At 31.3% G+C, this 23,018-nt stretch overlaps 1 protein-coding gene across 2 annotated transcripts in view; it reads left to right on the forward strand.

Moving 5' to 3' along the window:
* The window catches only part of LOC148606956 (serine/threonine-protein kinase NLK-like), a 44,928-nt gene that overhangs the window by 15,372 nt on the left and 6,538 nt on the right, over positions 1-23,018 (forward strand). Inside the window, exons 4-10 of one of the 2 annotated variants that reach the window (XM_088544101.1) lie at positions 7,071-7,177; positions 8,981-9,066; positions 10,060-10,269; positions 19,560-19,748; positions 21,304-21,502; positions 21,972-22,065; positions 22,789-22,848. In XM_088544101.1, the coding sequence (XP_088400227.1) occupies positions 7,071-7,177; positions 8,981-9,066; positions 10,060-10,269; positions 19,560-19,748; positions 21,304-21,502; positions 21,972-22,065; positions 22,789-22,846 (943 nt within the window). In that variant the 3' untranslated portion in view covers positions 22,847-22,848. The remainder of the gene's footprint in view (positions 1-7,070; positions 7,178-8,980; positions 9,067-10,059; positions 10,270-19,559; positions 19,749-21,303; positions 21,503-21,971; positions 22,066-22,788; positions 22,849-23,018) is intronic. The other variant, XM_088544102.1, reaches the window with a different exon arrangement.

Raw genomic sequence — 23,018 nt, forward strand, 5'->3', positions numbered from 1 at the left:
GGGTGTTATGTTCTTGTTAAAATGTATTTCATTAAAATTGTAATTACTTAAGTCCATGCATGCATTTGTAAATAGGAAATCATCTAGTGTTGTATAAAAAATGTACATCTTGAGAAAATTGGTGTCTTCTAGTACATACACTGGTACATGTATACATGTAGTCTACAGATTAATGGCCTACTTTATATCCTTGAGAACTGTTCCATGTCACCTTTTGACCTTGGTATGAAATACTTTGAAGGACTGGAGGGACTTGTACCATAATGTTCCTTATGTCAATAACATGCACAAAGCATTCACTAGATTTTTTTACCTGCATAAAAGTCATTTGTTTTATCATTCTAGATCTAAGGAAAGCTTGTCAAAACTAATTTGTCACATTTAATGCATGAAAACCCTTGTCAGTATAACAGTTAATAATGGGTTATCATTTTCTTATTTGAGCAAATATTATTAAAGGAGTTGTAATTTGTTTTAAAATTAGTTCCATGAGTAAATGCAAAGAAAAAAAGAAAAAACTTTTTCCTGTTATTTTGGCCTCAATTTTTGGTACAGTTGCAGTTTGTAAATTGCCATTTATGCAATGAATTGTTTAAATAATCATACAAGTCTTTGTGATGTATCAATGCCAACAGTAATTGGAGAAAATTCAAGAAAATAGTGCAAAGGTTTCCCTGTGAGTGCATATCTAAACTGCCACACCTGTGCATTGCTTCTCATCATGTGTAACAAAAGAGGTCATAATTCAACACCACTGGACCATGCTATCTATTACCTCAGTCAAGTTTTCCTCTGATAGTTTTAAAAAAAAACTGTCTAGACAGTTAATAATTTAACCTGGTGACCTAGATATTAACCTTTACTGGCTGTGAGAGGACTTAAATGAGCTTTATATTCTTTGCTATTGGATTGTGGGGATCAGGTTATGGTGCTTTCTTGTTGGTGTCATGCTGATCACAAACCATAAGTTGCAGCTCCATTTTTCTTTCTTCATTTTTTGGTGTTTGTTCTTGTCCTTGGAGTGGGATTTGCAGACAGTATTGCAATGATGCAAACTGTATGAATAAGAATGTAACCTCTCCCTCTAATTGTAAATATATCATTATGTTTGTCTCTTGCCCATCTTCTGGGCTGTCTGACTGTTTGTATATCTGTCTTTCAGAGAATGGATATGATTTTATAGAAAACGACTGCCCATAATAGGCAAAATACATGTACAAAAACTTATCTTCCATCAATTTAATCTTAGGATTTCTTTTTCTTTCTATCAATCTTCTCTTCTTTCTTTATATTTCAAGCTCCACATAGTCACTGCTGTTCTGAAAAGTGAAACCTTTTAAATCGAATTAAATATCTGGACTTAAATACAGACTTGTAAAATAAATGTAAATCATGTCAAAAAACAGATTTAAATTCTACTTTTTATAGTCTGGTGCATCCACATATCTACACACCCGATGACATTTGTAGACAACATTTGGCTATAAAACCCATGTTTGACTTGGAATCATTGGCTTTGAGTCCCTTGTTATAAGTAATGGCAACTAGACAATGGCAAGAAACCTCTTAAATATTTAAAAATGTCCTAATTATTGGTCATTAAAATTTCAAATTATGTAAAAGTGATTTTTGACAGTTAAGTTGTATTAAGTTTAAAATCTTATGTAGTCACTTCCATTAGAAATGGGCTTAGTAATGTATGTGTATATTTAACATTATAGGTATTGTTTAATATGTATGTCAACTTTGAACAGAGGAGCATTAGAATATGCAATAATTGGGAATTTTATTGGTTTTAAGGGGTGTGTGCAAACATTCCCCACCCGTGTTTCCTGTCTTTTGTCTTAACTGTTCCATTTTACACAATTAAAGTTATAAATTAGTAGACTACATGCATGCCAAACTGTAGAGAACTTAGCTTATAATCTGGTAATCATTTAATCAGTTTGCCTTAGAAGAAATTAAGTGCAAACTATCCAGTATTAGCTGTCCATCATATTATGGTCATTTCAGGTCACACCATTTATATGATAACCCTAGAGACAACCCTTGGGTATGGTGAATATATTGATTGGGTCAAGGCAATGCAGGTTAAAAGTGGAGTCACTTAAGTTAAGAATCTCAACTTGAGTTGGAATGTTTTTATACCTCACTTAAAGTGATCTGGTAAAATGTAGGGAGAAAATTTATAGATTTTTCTTTGTTCTTTGCTGTAAATTTTTATATTTTATTTGAATTGAATTCATGTTAAGTATATCTTGATATTTAGTGATAGGAATACCAAATGAAATGTGGATAAATGAAAAAAAATATCTTGTTTTGTAAACAATATTTTTATAACGGTTTGATTAAGTTATAGGCAGACAAAGTTTAGAATGGTCTTCAATATTCTGAAGACCATTACAATATATTATTCAATTATATTTGATCAGGGTTTGATTTTTTCCCTATATTAGGGAAATTTTCTGGTTGTTGGCCAGATGGATTGATTTACTATAGATCTGGAAATCATTATGCCTTGTTGTTTTTGTTATTTCTGTTTTTTTTTTTTAATTTTAGTGTGATAACCTTTATTTTTCCATTGCTTGTTTATGCTTTTTGATAATGATGTTTCTTAAAATTTTGATTCTTATGATCTGCCCTCAGACAGCGAAGTTACAATTATAGTACACAAATGATCTCATTAATAGTTTGCAGTTCCTGTGCTCCAACTTGACATTTTAAGATGTCCTTTTGTATTTTACAAAGATGCTGTGAATTGATTGGTTAATTTAGAACAAAAGATCATTACTTTTGTAGGTGCTTTAAATGTATAGTGTGGGAAGGACATTTGGTCCACATTTAGACTTGAGTCTGTTTAAAAGAGATTTATCATTGTTTGAATCTATTTATAGATTTAATGAATATTCATGTGTCTTGACAGAGCATTTGGCTGTAGACATGGAAATTGAGAATTTTTGCAGAAAATTTAACAGCTTTTTTTCATACAGCTGTTCATATTATGAACAAGCTTGTAATATTATTCTTCTATTTCTAAAATGTAATTAATCATGATTAGCTTTTGATAGGAGGAAGCATAGTTCCTATTTCTGATATATTGCTGAAAATAAGTAATCTCATTGTTTTTTGCATTATAAACATGTACATGTAGGTAAGATTTTTGTTTTATGTAGGTAAAGATTTGATCTTTGCTTTAGTTGCTCTGTAATTGTCTTATTTTTGCCCATTTCCTAAAATCCTTACAATAGCGTGCCATAACTTGATTCACTATTAGCTCCTCATGCCATATGCTTTTAAGGCAAATCTGAAAACTTCATCTCAGAAAATTTTGTAAATGATGCGTGCAGTAAAAACAAATTGAAATGTGGATGATGGTCTTTGATAAAATAATGGCTCTATTGATCTTGTTCAATTTTATCTAAACTTTGCAGATTAGCTAAAATGATTTATAATAAGGTACTAACATCAAACATCCTTGCATGCTTTCACAATAAAGTGAGCTAAAACTAGGCTTACGAATCTACCATTGACTCTATGCTTGTGGTATTTTGTGTTCATGAGAACTGATATGGTAAACGTACCGGTATTAAATTTTGTGATTTTGTAAACATTCACAGGCAACAGTTATCACTTTTTCAAAAAATATTAGCTTTATATATTGTTAAAATCAGTTTTGCAAGTATTATTTTTCATGGTTTTCTGTCAACCCCGAAAATAGGGAACATCGGAACACTGAAAATTAGTACGTTAATAGTAAGTAGAAGTTACACGGTATTATAAACAAAAGTATTATACATGTATTGTTGCAAGTGTTTTTTTTTTTTTGATAGGTTGGAATTCTAGTGCCACCTTACTTCTGAAATTTAGTCAGAATATGTTCTATGGGTATTCAATTCAAGGATGAGGATTTTTTTTTCATTTTCTCTATGTTCTGTGAAAAATGTATTTCCAAGAATTCTGTTGCACCTGGAGGTCTATATTTATACAAATATCCAAAAGCAAAGCCTGTGATGCTTGTTATGTGCATGGTAAATTCTGCTTAGTTGTAATTATGTCCTCAATAAAGGAATTGATGAATCATGATGATTTGCACCAATGCAACATGCACACATGCTTGTACATGCAGTGCGTCTGTTCAGATTGAAGTGATAATTAGCAATGAGCAAATTTTTTTGTTCGCAATTAAAGGGAGGCTGTCTCTAGCTGGATTATTTATACAGCCCTGTCATTTATATACAATTTCTGTCTTGTTTTGATGGAATATTTTTAGGCTTGGTGCATGCATTCAATATCCTTTTGGCTAATTGCATATTGCATCAAAAAGTCACTAAAAAAGAAGTTGCATAAAAAAATTGACTGTAGGTACATGTACAAGTATAACATGTAGTTAGTTTTCATCCTTGCACACTGGATAGTTAATTTTCATTTTACTTGTTAGAATAAGCAAGAAATACCAAACAGTCTTGACTTATGAAGTTCATTATTGCTAATCTCTTTTTATCATTTACTGCTTTCACCACCCACCCTGAAAAAACTGCTAGATCTCTCTGAATAAAAAAAAATCTGTATTGATAGAAACTTCTCATTGAAATGATATGTCTGAACATCATATGTTGCTACTTTTTACCCCATCAGAAACTTATATCAATTAAAAAGTTTACCTCACCACCTCAACCTCTAAAACAGGTTAATTGTTTACAATGTCAGAGCTGGATCAGTAGCCACTTCTTATTTCCTGCTTCATTACAATGTATAATCAATTAGTAGCTGTATTGCTAGTATCAATAAGATTATATTTAATTATACCTCTAAAAACTCTAAATTAATTGTTTGTTTACATCATTTTGAGTAGGATTGGGTGAGTATAAAATTATATTTTGACTTTTTCATTATCACATACTCATCATAAGCTATTCCATGCACTCTGAAACTCAAAAAAAGTCTCTAATTGTTTACTTCTTTTGTTAACGATGAGTTAAAGATCATAGAAATATTGATGCTTGGCAGAACAAATGTTTATTTCATGCATTGAACTATTGCTGCGTATACAGGCTTTCATTCCATGCTATGTTATTTTTTTCTGTGTGGGTCTAAGAGACTAATCTGTTAAAACAACCACAAGTTATGTAGAAAGGTCTCATAGAGTCAAGGATTGGAAACAAAGATGTTTTATTTGGTAGTATAGATTAGCAATTAAAAGGACAATGATTTGGTCTATGACACATTGTCCAGACTTGGTTACGTAAAATGATTTGTTATTATGTACTTAAAGGGAACCTTTAAAATGCCTGTAAAATACTTGTACAAATTGAAAGAATAAAAGGTTTAGGAAGGGTCAGAAAGTGTAATATGATCTTTGTTATTATGACAGAAGTTCATGATAGTGAATTATTGATCTTGGGTACAGTTGTATCATTGTATTTCTTTGTATTTTACTCTATAACTGAAGGTTTTTATGGTTGATGAGTTTGTTTTTGACATAAAAGGAAGAAAAGTTTGTTTGAAAACAACAACCATTTTTTTCTGCAGTTCCACAAATTATGGCAACCAATTTATTTGTCAAACTAATCATTAGCTCAATTAGATGTTTGTTGTGTCTCATGAAGTCACATATTGCTGTGAACAAAGAGAATGTCATCCACGTTAAATTAATATTTCAACGGATTAATGGAAAGCTGGTTCTTTGTCAGGAAAGAGGCTTAGCCATGACATTGATTTTTTTTGTTTTTCTCGGGAACGTTGAACCACTGAGACATGCAAACAGGATGACACTCTGTTTCCATAGTGATTCAAAATCAAAACGTTTGTACCATTTTTTTTAAAGGAATCGATACCCTAGAGAGTTTTTATGGTTTTCGTTGATGATCATATTTCTTCATTTTTCTGTTGTCTTTATTTCTGTTGGTCGGTAATTTTGATATTGATTGACTCTATGTTAATCTTGCATGCTATGACTGTGATAATTCATTGTTGTATATTTTAAGTACCCATAGGCAAGGTCATTTAATAAACTCAGAATCTGAGAGGTTTTTAAAATTGGAAGTCAAAGCAATTTACAATGAAATTTACATGTATGTAATGTTCCATGAAGTGTCTCAAAGAACTTGAATGATGGTAGATTCTGGAGAAAGATTATTAATAATTTTTTTTGGAATTTTTAAAGGACAAAGACAAGAACATATTTTTTTGGTTCTGAGGTAATGTAACACAAATGTATGGAAACAGTCTTAAATTGGTAGGTCTGACACTGTACCATTGTGCCAAGCATTTTTCTAGCTATTTGTAATTCCTAGATAAAAAAATCATTGCATAAAATTTTACATATATCTTAAACTAAAGGATTAAGTCATTTCTACATGTCTGATACAATATACATGTTAATATTAAAATAGGTCAGGGGTTCATATTTTTGGTGGCCCAAAGTTCAGACCCACAATCTCTGATGTCAAACCTTCAAAATTTTATCTGCATTTGTTTATACTTCCAAGATCTTCAATCTTTATCATGGACACTTTTTAGGATTTTTTTTTTTAAGTGGACTATTGACTTCAAACATGGAAAAGTCTAGGTCCTTTCACACATGAACATGTAGGTAGACTTGTAAACTACGTAATCTGGAAGATAATGATGTAGTTCAATAGCCTTGTTACATGAAATGAATGATTAGTTATAGGTTCGTCAATTACTTGACTATATTTAGATTAACCAGACTCATAATGTGTAATTTGAACAGATGCCGATTATGACAATGCATTTTTCATATTAGCTTTATCTCATGTTTATTAATTTAATTGGTTGGGTACTTCCATATCAGGCTAGAACACTTAGCATTTGAAGTAATATTCTTTTACTAGATTTTGAGAATGTGTAAATATTTACTTATATGGTAGATGTGTTTTTACCTGAAATACAATGTATTTATTGTCTTACAAATAATGCAAAGGCTTATTGCAAATATATTTATATACACTCATCACAAGGAGTTCATATTCAGAATTCTACTGATTTACACTTGCTGTATATAATGTGCAGTGCAAATTGTCTAAAATTTTCCTTAACCAGATTTTCAGTTATGTGTTAACAGAATTGATGCAAAGTGACCTGCACAAAATTATTGTCTCTCCACAACCTCTCACATCAGACCATGTAAAAGTCTTTCTATACCAAATACTCAGAGGTAAGTCTTTTGAACCTTCTAAAGTAGAGGTTATCTCTCCACAACCTCTCACTTCATACATGTACCGTGTGAATAGTCTGTAGACTTCTGATAGTTTATACCAACATAAATTTTCTGTTTAAGTATACTACATTAGATATCTGAGTCAACACTGATAGTAAAAACAAAGGAATATTGAATCAGAAAAATGTTTATCTTACTGTACATGTACATTGTGAGGTAGGCTCTTCAAAGTTAAGGAAACCTGTATGACAAGATAGTGAAGTTCCGGGGTTTGGAGTGTATAATCAAGTGATTTGTTTTCGTCAATGAACAAGGGTCACATCCTGCCATGTCTGGAGCTCATTTTAAACAGGTATTTGTCTGCCTTCTCTCCTGTCCTATTTAGATACTGGTTAATGATGGAATTAAATGACATTTTCATAGCTAACATGTACATCTGTCAGTGTTTTTACTACATGTACCCGGTATTTGATCTGATGTTGGGACCATAGATTTTGTACTTAAAGGAAGTTTATTTTTACTTATCTAGATATATATGTAGTACATACATGTACAGTTCAGATATGTAGTAGAGTAAACCTTGTCCAAAATACACTGCCGATAGATAATTATTCCTCAAATCCATCCTCAACTCAATTATTGACCAATTAGAGCACTTGAAATTTAGAATTAGAAGAAAACTGAAGGATTTGAAAATAAATTCTTAATTTATTTAATGTCTCTCACATGCGTTACACACTTTAAACCTCAGTAAAATAACCGCCTTGTATAGATAGGCCAGAATCTTCATCTTTATCAAGGTTCATCAACAGATTTGGGGATCCCCCTCTTTATAAATAGACAGCTTTTTAAAGTAGAGTTGTGTATTTCAAAAAGCCTTAGTTCCTGTGTCAATATCATTTTAAGGACATTCATATCATATGTAAAATAGGTCAAATCCTGTTTCTTGGTTACTGCTGTTACATGAACAATTGTCCTCCTATATTAAAACTCCTAATCAATAGATTCTAGTTTACTGTGTTTTAAAGTCCATTAAAATACATTGATCTGAAAAAGGGGTGTTTTTCTACTGTTGTTTGTGATGTGGCATTGATAAATGATTTGTACTTTGAATTTATCACAACTACATGTAGGTTGAATACATGTACATGTTTGCATACATGAAAACATGTCATTGCCTGTTAGAAAAATTGTTTGAAGTGTGCTATTACTGTTGGGTACAAATTCTCACAGTAAATTTTCCATTTGAAACTGAGATGATCAGTGTTATAAGTGAAATACAAATTGTTCACCATTGAAGAGTTTCTTCTGAATTACACTACTTCATGAAATTTGACAGCTTTATTTCAGAACAAAAGAATGAAAAAAATGGATATTTAACATGATCAATGTATACTGTAATTTTTTTTGTGTATTATTAATAACTGGTATACTTACACAATTCAAGCATTATTTATGTTACATAACTTGCTATCATAATTTTAAATGTAGCCTGTTATTCAAACCCTGTTTGGCCAAACTGTTATGAAAATTCAAAAAGTTTATGTATGAGAAAGAGAATATTCTTTTTTATTGGTGTTTATAAAGAATCTCTAATTGACATTTTTCTCGAATCCTTCCTCAACTCAACTTTTGACCAATCAAATCACTTAAAATTGGAGATTTGACTTGAGGGTATAGTCATTGAAGTTAGGACAATCTTTAGGAAGCCTGTGTCAGAGGCTTAAACTTAACTTTAATTGCAGATAATTTATTATTATTCCAGGGAAGTCTAAATTGAACTGTGTTCTACTATTTCAGGATTAAAGTACCTCCACTCAGCAAGGGTATTGCATCGCGATATTAAACCAGGAAACTTACTAGTCAACAGTAACTGTGTATTAAAGGTAATGATATTAAACCAGGAAACTTACTAGTCAACAGTAACTGTGTATTAAAGGTAATGATATCGTACAAACGACTTGAACACCAAGCCATAAAACTTAGCCGTATTATATGAAATTTGCACTTGTTATTGACATGTAAGATTTTAGTGAGACATTCAGTGCAGTCTCGTTCGTAATCTGTAGTCATTGAGTTTTATAGAGTGTCATATTTTTACCCTATTGACTTGTGACCAATGAAGATTGAGTTCCTCATTCCTGCTAGTGGTGGTTTTGTTGGTCTTGGAAATGCAAACTTGTGATATTGCCGTAGGCCAAAATTAATAGTACAATGTAAGTCTATTTCCTGCTACCCTACCCACCCTATTTTTTCTTACCCTGAACATTTTATGCCATTTTGGCTCAACTACCATTAAAGTCTAGATTGTATTCCATTAACTCAATCAAATAAGTTTTTGAAAAATAGAATAATTTCCCTACCTACACATGTACCTTCCTGATTTTTTACTTGTTGATTGCAGGAAAGACTTATTTTTTTGGCCTTACATTTTGTACATCTACTTGGTAATTTAATGCGATACATGTACATGATGGAGAGAAGACTCCACACCTTTCTTGTTAAAACATATATATTTGTGACTGTTTAAAGTATGTAACAGGCTGTGTGTACATGTGTACACATTTTTGAGCCCTTAGCAAGTGTGATATAAATGTGGTTATTAATGGCCTTGCTTTTCACAATATTGATCAGAGGTGTTGGAATGAAAAGTACAAATTTACAAGACAAGTTTGTATGGACTGTTTGATACCAAAAAAAAAATTTTGGTTAATATTGAATTATAAATGTTTTTGTATCAAAAAATGGTTATAACAATCAATAAAGCAAACAAAGCACTCTTAACCTTTATAGTTAGTCTTCATTACACACCTACACTAAAAGTGAATCCTATATGTAAGTACATGTATAATGTTTAACATCTGTTTAATACTTTTCAGATCTGTGATTTTGGACTGGCCCGTATTGAAGAACCCGATGAAAACATTCACATGACTCAGGAAGTGGTCACACAATATTATCGTGCTCCGGAACTTTTAATGGGTGCTAAGCATTATAGTTATAGTGTAGATATCTGGTCTGTTGGATGTATATTCGCTGAGTTGTTGGGACGAAGAATTCTTTTTCAAGCACAAAGTCCAATTCAACAGGTAGGTTAACATTGAATGTCTCCTAACCACTTGTGTCAAATTCTCCCAAGTAGGATGATTCTACTGTTGTATTTAACAGTTCAGCAGATTGCTTAATCAATAATACAATGTAGCCTGTCTAATAAGACAAATGTTTGGGTGTGAGCGTTCCGTCCGAGAAGGTGGACTATTTTAAAATTTGATGTTGTAAGTGTAACATTTCATAAGAACTCTGAAATTCTCAGATCTTCAGCAAAATAGGCAGCAAAGGCCACTTACCATCTTCTCAAGGAGTGCTGGTTTGCTGGAATCAGCTTGTCTGCCCACTATTTGTTCCAATTATCTCAACTCTCAATTAATGGCTTTATTTTTTTACATGTACCTAGCCTGACATTGTGTGCAATTATTTTTTTTATTAATTAAAGATATTATTCAAAATGTAAATAAGTAAATATTCAATAAACTGCATTTGTTTGCAATTCTGAACTGTGCGTGTTAAAACTAATTAAAGTAAGTGCCCTATTCAAGAGTACATTAAAAACTTAGCACTTGAACCCAATGGACAAATATAACCCTTGGCAAGGAAAAGAGTAAATATTCATTCTCATGTGTTGATTAATGTTATAATCAATTGTGAACGTGATAGATTTTCATCTGGAATGTTTTCAGCAGTAGTAAATTGATGAATTGTAGTGATACAATTCTCTACATGTCTCTTAAAGCATACATTCCACAAACGAAAATTAGGATCTGACCTCATTAATGAAGATTTTTCCCCCTTTTTTGAAAGTTCTGATGATTGAAGTCCAATAGTGTTTTGAATGCTAAGAACTGAAAAGTACTGTAGTGCTGTCCTAAAAAAAATAACTGTCAACTAATTACATGTACATTTATAATGAACTTTGTTCAACTTAATTTGTCTACAGGCATTCTATCTTAAAAATAATTACAATCAAAACTTGTGAAGGTTTATGTTGGCTTCTGCTAAATGGAGCCAGATTTCACCTAGGTCTTAGCAGGCTTAGCCTAAGCTGCCTGATACCATATCAAAATTCTGATTGAAAAGAAAATGACATTTGATTGGCAGTAATATTGTCTATTTATCATTATATGGCATGTGCTGTATAAGTAAATAAAGTCAGTAGTGAAAAATATTGACAGTAGCAGAATAACTTATCTCTACAAAAAAAAATGGCATTACATGTACATGTAGGAGATTGACTCTTTCAAATTGATTTGAAATTCACGTATTTACTTACTTGAACATGTTTTCTGTAATAGAAATTAACCAAGTAACTAAGCAATGAAAAAAGTGGTGTTTAATGCCTTACAATTTCTTTTTATGTTTTAAGAAACAACAATATATATGGTTGTTTAATTTGAGTTTCAAAAGCCATCTTAGCAAGTTTCAAGTATTGTTTAATTCTTTTTTTTTATTTTGTGGTAATTTTTTCTTGCACAGATTGAAAATGTCTTTTTCATGAATGTGTTTTAAGTGCTGTAGAATAGATCAAATCCTTTAGAAATTGAAAACCACAAGATGTCTTTCAGTACATTATCAATGGAAACTCATATTCATCATGTATGTATATTACTCTGCTTTGTCTAGCTTTAATAGATTAAGATAGCTGAGGAGAAAGCCACTTCAATCTCTTTGAATTTCACAAACTTCTTTCATGACTGGTTTTCATTAAGAAAAATAACATGGTTTACTAAACCACTCTACAAACAAGAAAACAAAGATGTATTTTATTAAACACAAATGTTGTCTGGAGACAGAAAAACTTCATTTTATGCAACCTAACCCCAACAAAGAAAACCACAGGGTTTGGAAAGGTAGAAAAATCAAGGTAACAAAACTAGCCCCAAACAAAGAAAACCACAAGATTCTTGAATCATCGTAAAGGACACCTTGACTTTTCTGTGGTCAAGGTTCTCTGAACAACTGTTAAAACTCATCAAAATACTTGTGTTTTGAATGTGTTTTAGTATTGTATAGTACAACTAATATTGATTGTGCTTTTTCCTCTTGTGCATGATGTAACTTTTCAAATTGGGGTTGAGTTGAGTTCCCAAGATTTATCTGACCTACTGCTGTATGCTTCATAAAAAACCAAAAAGCTTTGAAGTACGTTTTTGTTGCTCTTCACAAAAATGACTTAATCATACTAATACACTTTGTAGATCTGTTTTAATTTACTGCTTTCAAAACTTGTGACATCTAGTTGTTCTTCATTTTTGTGTCAATCTCTTCAACGTAAGAATTCCTATCAATTGCAGTGTATATTTATTTAGACTAAAATCAATTTCTATTTGTAAAATAGGAATCCACTCACTGAAATAGGAATTATTAATAACTGAATCTGGCAATAAACTGGAACAATATTAATTATGCCTAACTGAGCAATATCAAAGCTAGATATAGGGACTAATTATTACGAACTTATGGATTTTTGGTACCAAGAACTCCAAGTGAACTCATTGTGTTAATATTATTGTTAATTGTTCCACCAAAATGATTTGACTCCATAGCTGTTCATCTTCCCACTCATCATCACTCTAAATTGGCTAATTACTCTCATTATATGTGTAAACATGGTCCAAGTATTAAGTTTTTATATCATTGTTGATACTTAATCAGATCGTCATGAATGTATCTTATTAATCTGAAACCTTTCAAGGACTACTGCTGTCAATACTTTTATGTATATCTCTTTGTCTTGTCCTACATGTATAACTGGATCAAGGCCATTGTAGGGTATTGACAATAATTAACAATATTTTAAGTATGGTAAACAATAAGATTTGATATTAAATAAAAATATTTAAGTTTGTCAGATTTGTAAACAACAAATAGCCAAATTAAAAACAAAGCATTTTGAAGATACATGTACATCATCAGTGAAGTTCATTTGAGTTTATTTTATTTGGTACATGTACATGTACCTGTATAGATTACGCTATTGTTTGGTAAAATGAACTATGAGCTGTTAAAATCCCCCTAATTCATGGTTCTTTTGTTTTCTTTAAGTATTTGGAGCAGACTTGTACAATATTGTATAATATTACAAATTCATCTTTGTTAAGAATGATGAATTATTGCAAGTTATGCAATAAATTGTAATGTACCTTGATTTTTTATGAAAGGAGATATTTAATCTGACAAGGCTTTAATCACTTCAAGTCAAGACTTCAAAGGAAGGATTTTTATCAAAAATTGACTAGAAGACCTAAGATTTGTTCAACTTAAAATGTTCAGTTTTTTTTCTAAAAAATGATTGTGGTATTTATAATTATTTTTTTTTATCTTTTTTTGTTGATAAAAAAATTGCTAGGAGATATTGACAAGGAAAATTTTTTACAATAATTCTTTGAGCTTTCCTGATGTTTTGCATGCAATTTTGAATCATATCAATTTAATTCATGTATACATGTACATGTATTATATTTCCCCTTCTTGTAAATGACATGATTGAACCTTTGATCAGCAGTGCATGTTTATTAAGCCATCCCAATGAAATAGTTCAAAATTCTGTCAGTTGAAGAGGTTCTTAATTTCTGTTTTTAGAGATCTAATTGAATAAATTTTCAAATAGAGTGGTCCACTTCTCCTTGTACATGTACATATATGGTTTAACAGGCCAATTTTATTACATTTGACTGTATTTGGTTGCTGAACTACATGTACATGTACCACAAAAAAACCCCTATCTAATGGTGAAAAGATATTTTAAACATTTAGGTCAGGTATGAATTGTAATTTTATTTCAAAGTTTCTGATAAAATTATGCCAGGAGTATTTGATGTATGTTTCTGATATCTATAAATAGAGTCTGCAAGCTTGCAGCTGTGAGAAATCATAAACACAGCACAGATGATAAAACTTGGAGTTACCATTAATCTTCTCTTGTAATGATATTTCCCTGTCTGAGAACTCTTTGACATCCACTAAACTTTCTATCACCCTGAAATAGTACACATGCTGATGATATCATACATGTACAAAATAAATGTTATATATGGTACATGCATTTGTATGTAAGCGTTTAGTTAATGTTTCATTCCCTCTTTGATTTTGTGCAGGTTTTATTAAGTCATGTTTACGTTTTTCATGTATGATACTAATAGAGAAAACAAAAAGTTAAAAAATGATGGGAAAAAAATCAAAGACATAGTTTCATGATAGTTTTTGCAGTAACTTTTTTAACAATTGCAATGTAGCATATTACCTTCGTTGAGTGTTCAGAATACATGCTTCTTTTTCCAACTTAATTTGAATATTTAGGCCATTTTCTGCTTATCTTACTTTTATGTGATGTTATTTTATGGATAATATTAGTCATAAAGTAATTATTGAAGTGAATAGATTTTAACTTCTTTAAAGAGTATTTTAAGTTTTTATAATGGAAATCTTACCATAACTTTATAAGAAACAATGAATTAGCCAAACAATGAGTAAACTGTATTCTTTATAGGTGAAAATCCTTGAAAATGGAACATTTGATCTGGGTAAAAAATAGGTTAATTTAAAGTGAAATTTATGTTTTCATGACTGACTATTGTTTTAACATAAAAAAAAGCTTTAGAATGCAGCAATGCTGAAAGATGAAAGCGGGAGATAAGAGATTGAAACACATCATAATGAGCAAATTTTATTGTTTTTGAGGAAATAGGTTTAATCGTTGAGGTAATTTGCTTGCGTGTTAGTGTTTTCTCCCTATTTTTTAGAACTGCCTTGAGTGATTAGTTTTCTGTTGGAGACATTGTATATTTCTGGCTTCTTTATGTTCGTTAAACCGAGACCGAAATCTATGTCTGGGTTTAAGGCTTATTAGGGAAGTATCCCATTTCAGCTATTGTTCTCTTAAAAACTGTTGAACAATTCTTCAGTTGTTTTGAAGAAAATATACTCTGGCTTGAATTTCATCAGTCTATAGTTGAAGTTTGTTACTGGTACTGTATGGTGGAGATTTAAATGATTTGTTGTTAGGATTGTTTTATTGATTACAGGAATTGATCACTTCACATACATCAAGGTTAATGACTCTTTAACAGAGTAAATGACCTCAAAGACTTCTGAATAAAAATATACTCTTAACTTTAAATGTGTTCAATATCATTTTAATTAGGCGTACTTACCTGACAAGAGTCACGTCTATGGCCTTTATAAATTCAGATATTTTTTTATGGGGTAAGAAAAGTAGGGTTCTCTTTTTGATTTAAGTCTCATAAATCGATAGTTCAAATAAGTTAAGACACTTGATGAAAGCCTTTTTTACTAATGGTCCTTTCATGGCAGACCTGTCCTATATTCTTAAAAACTTTTTGGTTAAGTGTAGATTGAAAGGTCTTAAAAAAGAGTAAGACCTGTATTTGTATTTGACTCAGAAACATGACTATTTGTTTTCCACAATTCATATAGCAACTGTTTTAAAGTCTTCAAAATTGAATTAAGTATCTGTTGACTAGTTGTTGACATCAAGCATATTGTAAATTTTTTCGGTAAAATGAGGATTTTTTCTGACATTTCTGACCATCACCATAGTTCTCCTTGATTAATTTGATCTTGGACTGTAATGTTTTTCTGACTTCTACACGAGCAGATGCTTCAGTTCTGGTATTCCAGTCTATTAAGTTATTTGTATAAAACAGATGTTTAGAGACAGGATATGTGTTTGTGTTATGTATCCTCCAAATTGTTTATATTAATCTTTTGTCTTTGTGTAGATATAAAAAGTTTTGGAAATTATGAATAATATTGTCTTTTTGTAAAACTAAAATTTCTGAAAAACCATTTAATATGACATATGAGTCGTAAAATTGAGAGGAAATCATTTTTAAATTGCTTCTTTTTAAACAGAAAAATAGATTTTCAAGAGTTTTTGTGATATTAGAGGAAAAGGATACATTTTGGTAAATCACAGAACTTGGTTGATCTTTACTAAGTAGGTCAGTAAGTAATATGTTTGTGACCTACATTTAATTTGCTATTTAAGTACTTGAAGTTATTGAATTTGAATAACCTTATTTCTTAACCATCAGTAAAGAAATCTATAAATCACGAAGCTTTTTGAAAGAGTATAACATTTGATAAGGTGTCTACCTAATTACAAGGTGAGTGCCCATAGAGTACACCAATTTATAGGTCATCATGGCACTCTTCTGTGAAGAGATAAGTTCAGTGTACTGCTGAAGACCTTTGGCATAGTGTAAATTGTGGTATTGATTTTTTTTCAACATCTTTATGGCCTGTAGGCTGAAAATGATGTCAATCTTATCTTAACTTTTACATCACAGCTATTAGCTATTTAATTATCATTCAGGAGCAATGTTTTCTTTGAAGATGGAAACTCTTGTACAATGACCTTCTTTGGACTAGAAGAAGTTCGTGGGTTGACAAATGTTTTTTAACCTACTCTTGTCTGATGGCTTCTTGACTATTATGCAATGCTGGTACAAGGATTGCCTCAACATTGAAAATTATGCCGGCTTCTATTGCGTCAAGGGAATAATGCAAAAAAGTGATTCTGTTAGAATAATTAACCAATGAGCTGAGTTTCCATTCTTATCTCATATTTGGGCAAGAAATTAAATTGAAAGTGATTATAGGACAGAATACTCATTTTGTAAATATATAGATGAAATTCTTTTTAGGATAAAAAAAATGCCACATGTTACAATTTTAGTAAATACTAGAGTGTTGTGATAAACCAGGTATATGATCTATTGAATGCAAAACAAGTGTTCTATTGTCAGCGTATATATCAGTGGATCTTTATGCTAAAAAAATCCCCCCCCCCAACCCATTTCAAAATTTATGGACACACTACTGATGAATGTTTTGGTTTATTTTTTAATTCAGGCAAGTGGTTTCAGAAGCTCTTGACAAAAATGTGTGTGTACATGAACTGCATATAAATTAATGGTAATATCTGATGTATTTGCTTTTATCAGAATAGACATATCTTATAACATACATGTACATTTTTTTGTATACACATACATGTACATGTACAGTTTTTATAGGAATAGCATATATATGATCCTTTTACTAACTGAAGCATTTAGTCAACAGGATATGAAAATGATGTGGAAATGAGTTCATGTACCGGTACATTATGTATGTATAATCGTATTATCAGTATCAGTTGTTGAATAAGAAAACTACTCAATTGTCATAATCTGTGGTACATGAAACTTACAACATTAAAAAACTACATACATTTGTACATATTCATGTAAATAATTTATTGATTCATTAAAAGGAAGACAAATGTTTTGTAAAAATGAACAATTGCACACTATGTTAATTTGCACTTAGGGACTTTCTTATTGATCTTTTACATGGTTATGTTCACATTTGAGTGGTTTTGTGCTATGTAAGGATAGTCAATTAATACAGTATGTGTCATTATGACAATCTATGGTTCACTGGAAACCAGAGTGGCTTTGAAGCATCTTCCAGGGATAGGTTATAAAAATACTATTTAAAGGTCTTTCTTGTGACAGGTTAAGATTATAATTAGTTCAAACATAGTACTTAATATGTAGAGGCTGCACTGATAAGTACTAGTAGAAGGATAGGCCTTTGAAACTCTGGAACTGGAGGTTGGAGTGACCTTGTGTTGAATCAGTTGATGATTCTAAAGAACAGTTGATGTTATGAACATATAGGGTTTAGATGCATTGGTTACAGGATAGGTTTTTGAAACTAATGTAATATTGATAAATATGTTGAAAAAGGGGTTGGGAGGTCTTTGTGATAAATCCTTAGACTCGAAAGTTCTTAGTGATCATAAGGTCCACACAAGGTTCAGAAGCTCTGTTTGTATTGATTAAAGAAAGACTTTAGAAATAATTGTTGATAAAGCATATACTGTAACTGTATTAATTTTTCATGGTTGCTAATTTTTGCAGTTTTTGTCAAGTGGACATATTCCCAAATATCAATTTCGCAGTTTCAAAAAAATGTTTACTGTTGGTTGATTAGTGTTAAAATCATGCCATCATGCCTAAGGGGGAGGGGGGGGGGGTTAGTAAGTTTCGTTGACTTTTGTTATCCTACTAACCCTACCCCTCATTACTAACTCCCATAAATGGGGTCTAAGTTCCCACCATATTCATAAAAATTAGTGTTTAAAAAGAATTTAACATTACTTTAAGTACTACAAAAAAATTTTGGAGTTCAGAATGTAGCAGAAAACAACATACATGTAAAATATAGTTTATCTAAAATATAGTTGCAAAATTGTCATTCACCAAATAAATGTGAATTTCAGGAAAAAAACATTCTAGGAAAAATGAAATGCATACTCATTAATTAGGACGTTACATCCTGATATATGGTCTTAATTTCTTTTTTCCCATGCAGTTTATTCTTAAAGGATTTAATAACAATGCACACAAATTAGAATTTAATGAATCCTTTAAAATTGAAATTCAATGAATATGTGTGAATATCCTTACTTTCCAATATCATAAAAACTAAAACACTCAGTGAATTTGTCATTGAGAACATATTTCGATTCAATTCTAATGTGAGAAAAAAAAAACATTACTTGAATACTTGACATATTTAACATTATTATTATGTACATATGCCTTGTAGAGGGCTTTGTCCTGAACACAATTTCTTCATGTTTTTTTCTATGAAGTACAGTTAAATCTGTCTATACAGAACCCTGCATAATCTAAAAACCTGTCTATACAAAACCCTGATTAATCTGAAAACCTGTCTATACAGAATGCTGAATAATCCAAAAACCTGTCTATACTGAACCCTGAATAATCCAAGAACCTGTCTATACAGGATCCTGATTAATCTGAAAACCTGTCTACAGAATGCTGAATAATTCAAAAACCTGTCTGTACAGACCCCTGATTAATCTGAAAGCCTGTCTGTACCGAATGTTGAATAATCCAAAAACCTGTCTATTCAGAACCCTGATTAATCTGTAAGCCAGTCTATACAGAATGCTGAATAATCCAAAAACCTGTCTATACTGAACCCTGATTAATCTGCAAGCCTGTCTTAGCCAGACACTTTTTAAAGTCCCTTAATATCAATATCAATGTATTTTGAACCTTGGTAATCTGTAAAACCTGTTTAAACTGAACCAGTTTTATTTGCAGTTCAAATGGGTTCAGTTTAATCAGTTTTGCTGTACAATCTAAATATAATTTCTTATGTATATACATGTACATTGTATTGCACTTGATATCAACATGTACATGTACATGAAGTAAACTAACAATTATTTTTTTGTACTTAATTATCATAATAACTCTTTCATTCGCTTTTCTCTTTTCAGTTGGATCTGATAACTGATCTCCTAGGAACTCCCAGTGACTCAGCTATGAGAACGTCCTGTGAAGGGGCGAGGGCTCACATAAGACGTTCGGCACACAAACCCCCATCATTAGCTGCTTTATATACCCTATCTAACCAAGCCACACATGAAGCTGTCCATTTACTCTGTCGGATGCTTGTCTTTGATCCAGTAAGTAAATAAGTAGATGACTATATTACAGTGCATGCTATGATGCTGTTCAGGGATTGACCTGGACTTCTAGTGATTGAATAACAACCTTGTGATGAACTTTCTTCTGTTTGTAGCTGACTGGACATTTGAGAAGATGATTTAAACTTCCATCAGACATTCTAAAGGTCATGATAGAAAGTTCAGGTCTCCCTCTCATTTGTCCAGTTAATCTGAAGAAATTCATCGATGACTTTTAATAATCAAAGGTAGACCAACTGTATCTCCCCCACAAGTTCATTATTTTACTCGCTGTAAATGTTTTAGTGCAATTTTCTCTGTGAAATGACACGTATATAGGAAATTTTTTGGAGTTTTTTTTTTTTTTCAACTAATGACAAATGTGAACAAACCAAGTGCATAATACATTTACATTGCACATGTTGGATAATGGAAAAAACCTTATCATTTCAGTAATAAAAAAATCAGTAATATAATCGACAGAGTTCCTGTATGTTTTAATGAGTACTTATACAGTCAATGTAGTAGACTGATTTGCTAATCCAGATTTCATATTTAGGTTTCCTCAAATGAGTTAATTCAGGAAGTGTTCCTACAAGCCATAACTTAATGTTCTTTGGAAGTAAGTTCTTCAACATGTTGCTTCAGACTTCTTGAATAACATAAAAATGTTCGAAGAGTTGCGTATACCTTCTAGCTTCTTCCTCAATGTCGTTAGTCAGTGAAACTACCTTTCAGGCAGAATAGTGGACGGATAATTAAATAAAATTAAGGAAGTCTAGCCTTCTGCATTTGGCAGCAATCTCTTGAGTGATTAAAATGGTTAATACACTCATGACCCGAACAAGGAAGTGAAAAAGATGTCTGGGTACTGTTATCTTAAATACATAAACTAAATACACAAATTACTTATCTATGTTTCCCAAATTGATTTGAGTAATAACCAGCTTAAAAGCTTGTTTGATTCTGTTAGGGAATATAGATTTGTGCAATTATTTCTAGCAGCACAGGTATTTTACCTATGCAACTAATAATTATGGTCCTCCTGTCTGTCAGTCTGTCTGTCCGTCTGTGTGACATGCAATAGGACCTGTCTAAGTAGACTATTATTTACATATCCCCTTGTAGTGTTCTGTGTGTAACTCCTCATCACTCTTTTATTTTCCCTAGGAAGGTCAATTAGACAGATTTAACCATGATTTTATAGTAATAACAATTTAATCTGTTTTCAAAGTTTGTGTACTTGATTCCAGAGTATTGTCTGTTTATGCTATATCCTTCCATCCTTATACCATACTGTAGATGTACAGGTATAATAATATTGATTTAAGTCTGTCGTCTTTGCAATCATCAACAATGAAGACTTGCTATATTCCGCTACAGAAAACTTTGTATATCCCTGTTTGAAAATTGAGTATGTACAAAAATGTTGTCTGTGTCTGTTTTCGTTATTCCTTTCTCTTTCATATGTTTAAAACTTCCTCAACTAGTTATCAGTTGAGATTATACCTATACGAACATGTAATTTTAATCATATAATCTTGTGTAATTTCAGGAAAAGAGAATCAAAGCTACAGATGCATTAGCTCATCCATACCTTGATGAAGGGAGGTTAAGATATCATGCATGCATGTGTAAATGTTGTTACAGCACTAACTCAGGGCGTCGTTATACCTCAGACTTTGAACCCACATGTGCACAGCCCTTTAGCTATCGGTTCGAAGACAGTCTTACATCATGTCAAAGGGTCAAAGGTTATTATGATTTTAAGAAAAAAAACAGGCTTTAGTTGATAAAGTTGGGATATACTTCTTCTTCAAAGACTTCTAATATATATTGAATATGGTAATTTTTAAGCTTTACCATGCATCAAAAGAGCTTTCAAAGAATGACTCAGAATTCTGATGAGCTCAGACAAAAAAATAACCAAGGGTAGACCATGTTTCATCTGTTCCTATCTTTGCCAAGAAATTACATGTCTGTTATATCCATGTTGAAAAAACCTCTATTAATCATGTTAGGCAAGGTCTTTATAATAGAAATAACAGACTTGTGGTCAGTTATGGTGTTGATTATGGTATAAGGGAGATAACTCAGCTTAATAAATATTGCTTTTTTGTAATACAAGTTGTCTATTTTAAACATTAGATATTTTACAAGGGTTGATGGTAGCTTTGTGCTCAATACATAGTATTGAATATATTTTTTTTTTCTATTTTTCAGAAAAATTACACAAGTTCATTTTAGAACAACAAAAGAATAATGAAGTTCCGTTGTGTCTCAATCCAAATTCCATATCATTCAAAACATTTGCAAGGTGAGTTCAACTGAAGGTTTTAGGGCCAAAGTAATAGATTTCCTTGATTCTCAGCCCACATTTTTTCATCAGGTTTCCACTGTTAAAAAGTTCATTTTGTCATCAGCACAAAAGAAGAAACAAATTTCTTATCCAAATCTGTAAATTTGTAAATGTTTCTTTTAAAATATTTATAGCAATCTCCTTAGATTTCAACATGAGGAAAAGGTCTATGAAGACTAGAGGTTTAAAAATACAGACTGTCTGAGGTATCTGAGAATGCTGAAATAATGTTATGTTGAATTATGTACACTTAGTATTTTAAAGTGAAAATAGTATAAATAGTATGGGTACATGTATGTTGAGAAGAAAATGATTGAGAATCAAGGAATCTTGAACTTGGCATGTATTTTGAATGCTCTTAGGGTAGCTGAAAAAAAAATCTTGGTTCTCAGGCCTTTGTCCATTTTGAGGGTTGGTACCTTGTTACCCATTTTTATTGCCATTTCAATAAAATAAGAACAGAAAAGCTCCCTCAGAATTAATTCTGGCTATTAACAATTTTAAAAACACTACCAAATTTTTATGACAGATAAATATCAATGCTTCTTCCTCCCATTTATGTTTGTGAAATATGGTCTGAAAACCAAGAAATCAACTTTGAATGGCCTTAGAAGTTATTAAGGCTTACATTGTAGAGTTACATTAGTTGATTTATATTCTGTGTTTTGTGTCAATTTCTAGGTCAGCTGTACCTGTGAAAAAAGAACTACCTAGTATGAAGAATGGGACTTTATTTTGAAAGTGAGGAAATTGAAAATTTCCCCCTGCAGCTTCTCCTACTGTGCACTGAACCTATAGCTTTTTGCCATCATTTGTTTAAAATAATAAAAGTCTTATTCTTTTATGTATACATGCTATACATTTGTACATCAATTAAAATGGAAATTCTGCAAGATTTTCTATTTATGATT

Source organism: Perna viridis, chromosome 9 (assembly GCF_037379345.1).
Source record: "Perna viridis isolate PV_CMFRI_1.1 ecotype Kerala chromosome 9, ASM3737934v1, whole genome shotgun sequence".
In the NCBI taxonomy this organism is placed as follows: Eukaryota; Metazoa; Mollusca; class Bivalvia; order Mytilida; family Mytilidae; genus Perna; species Perna viridis.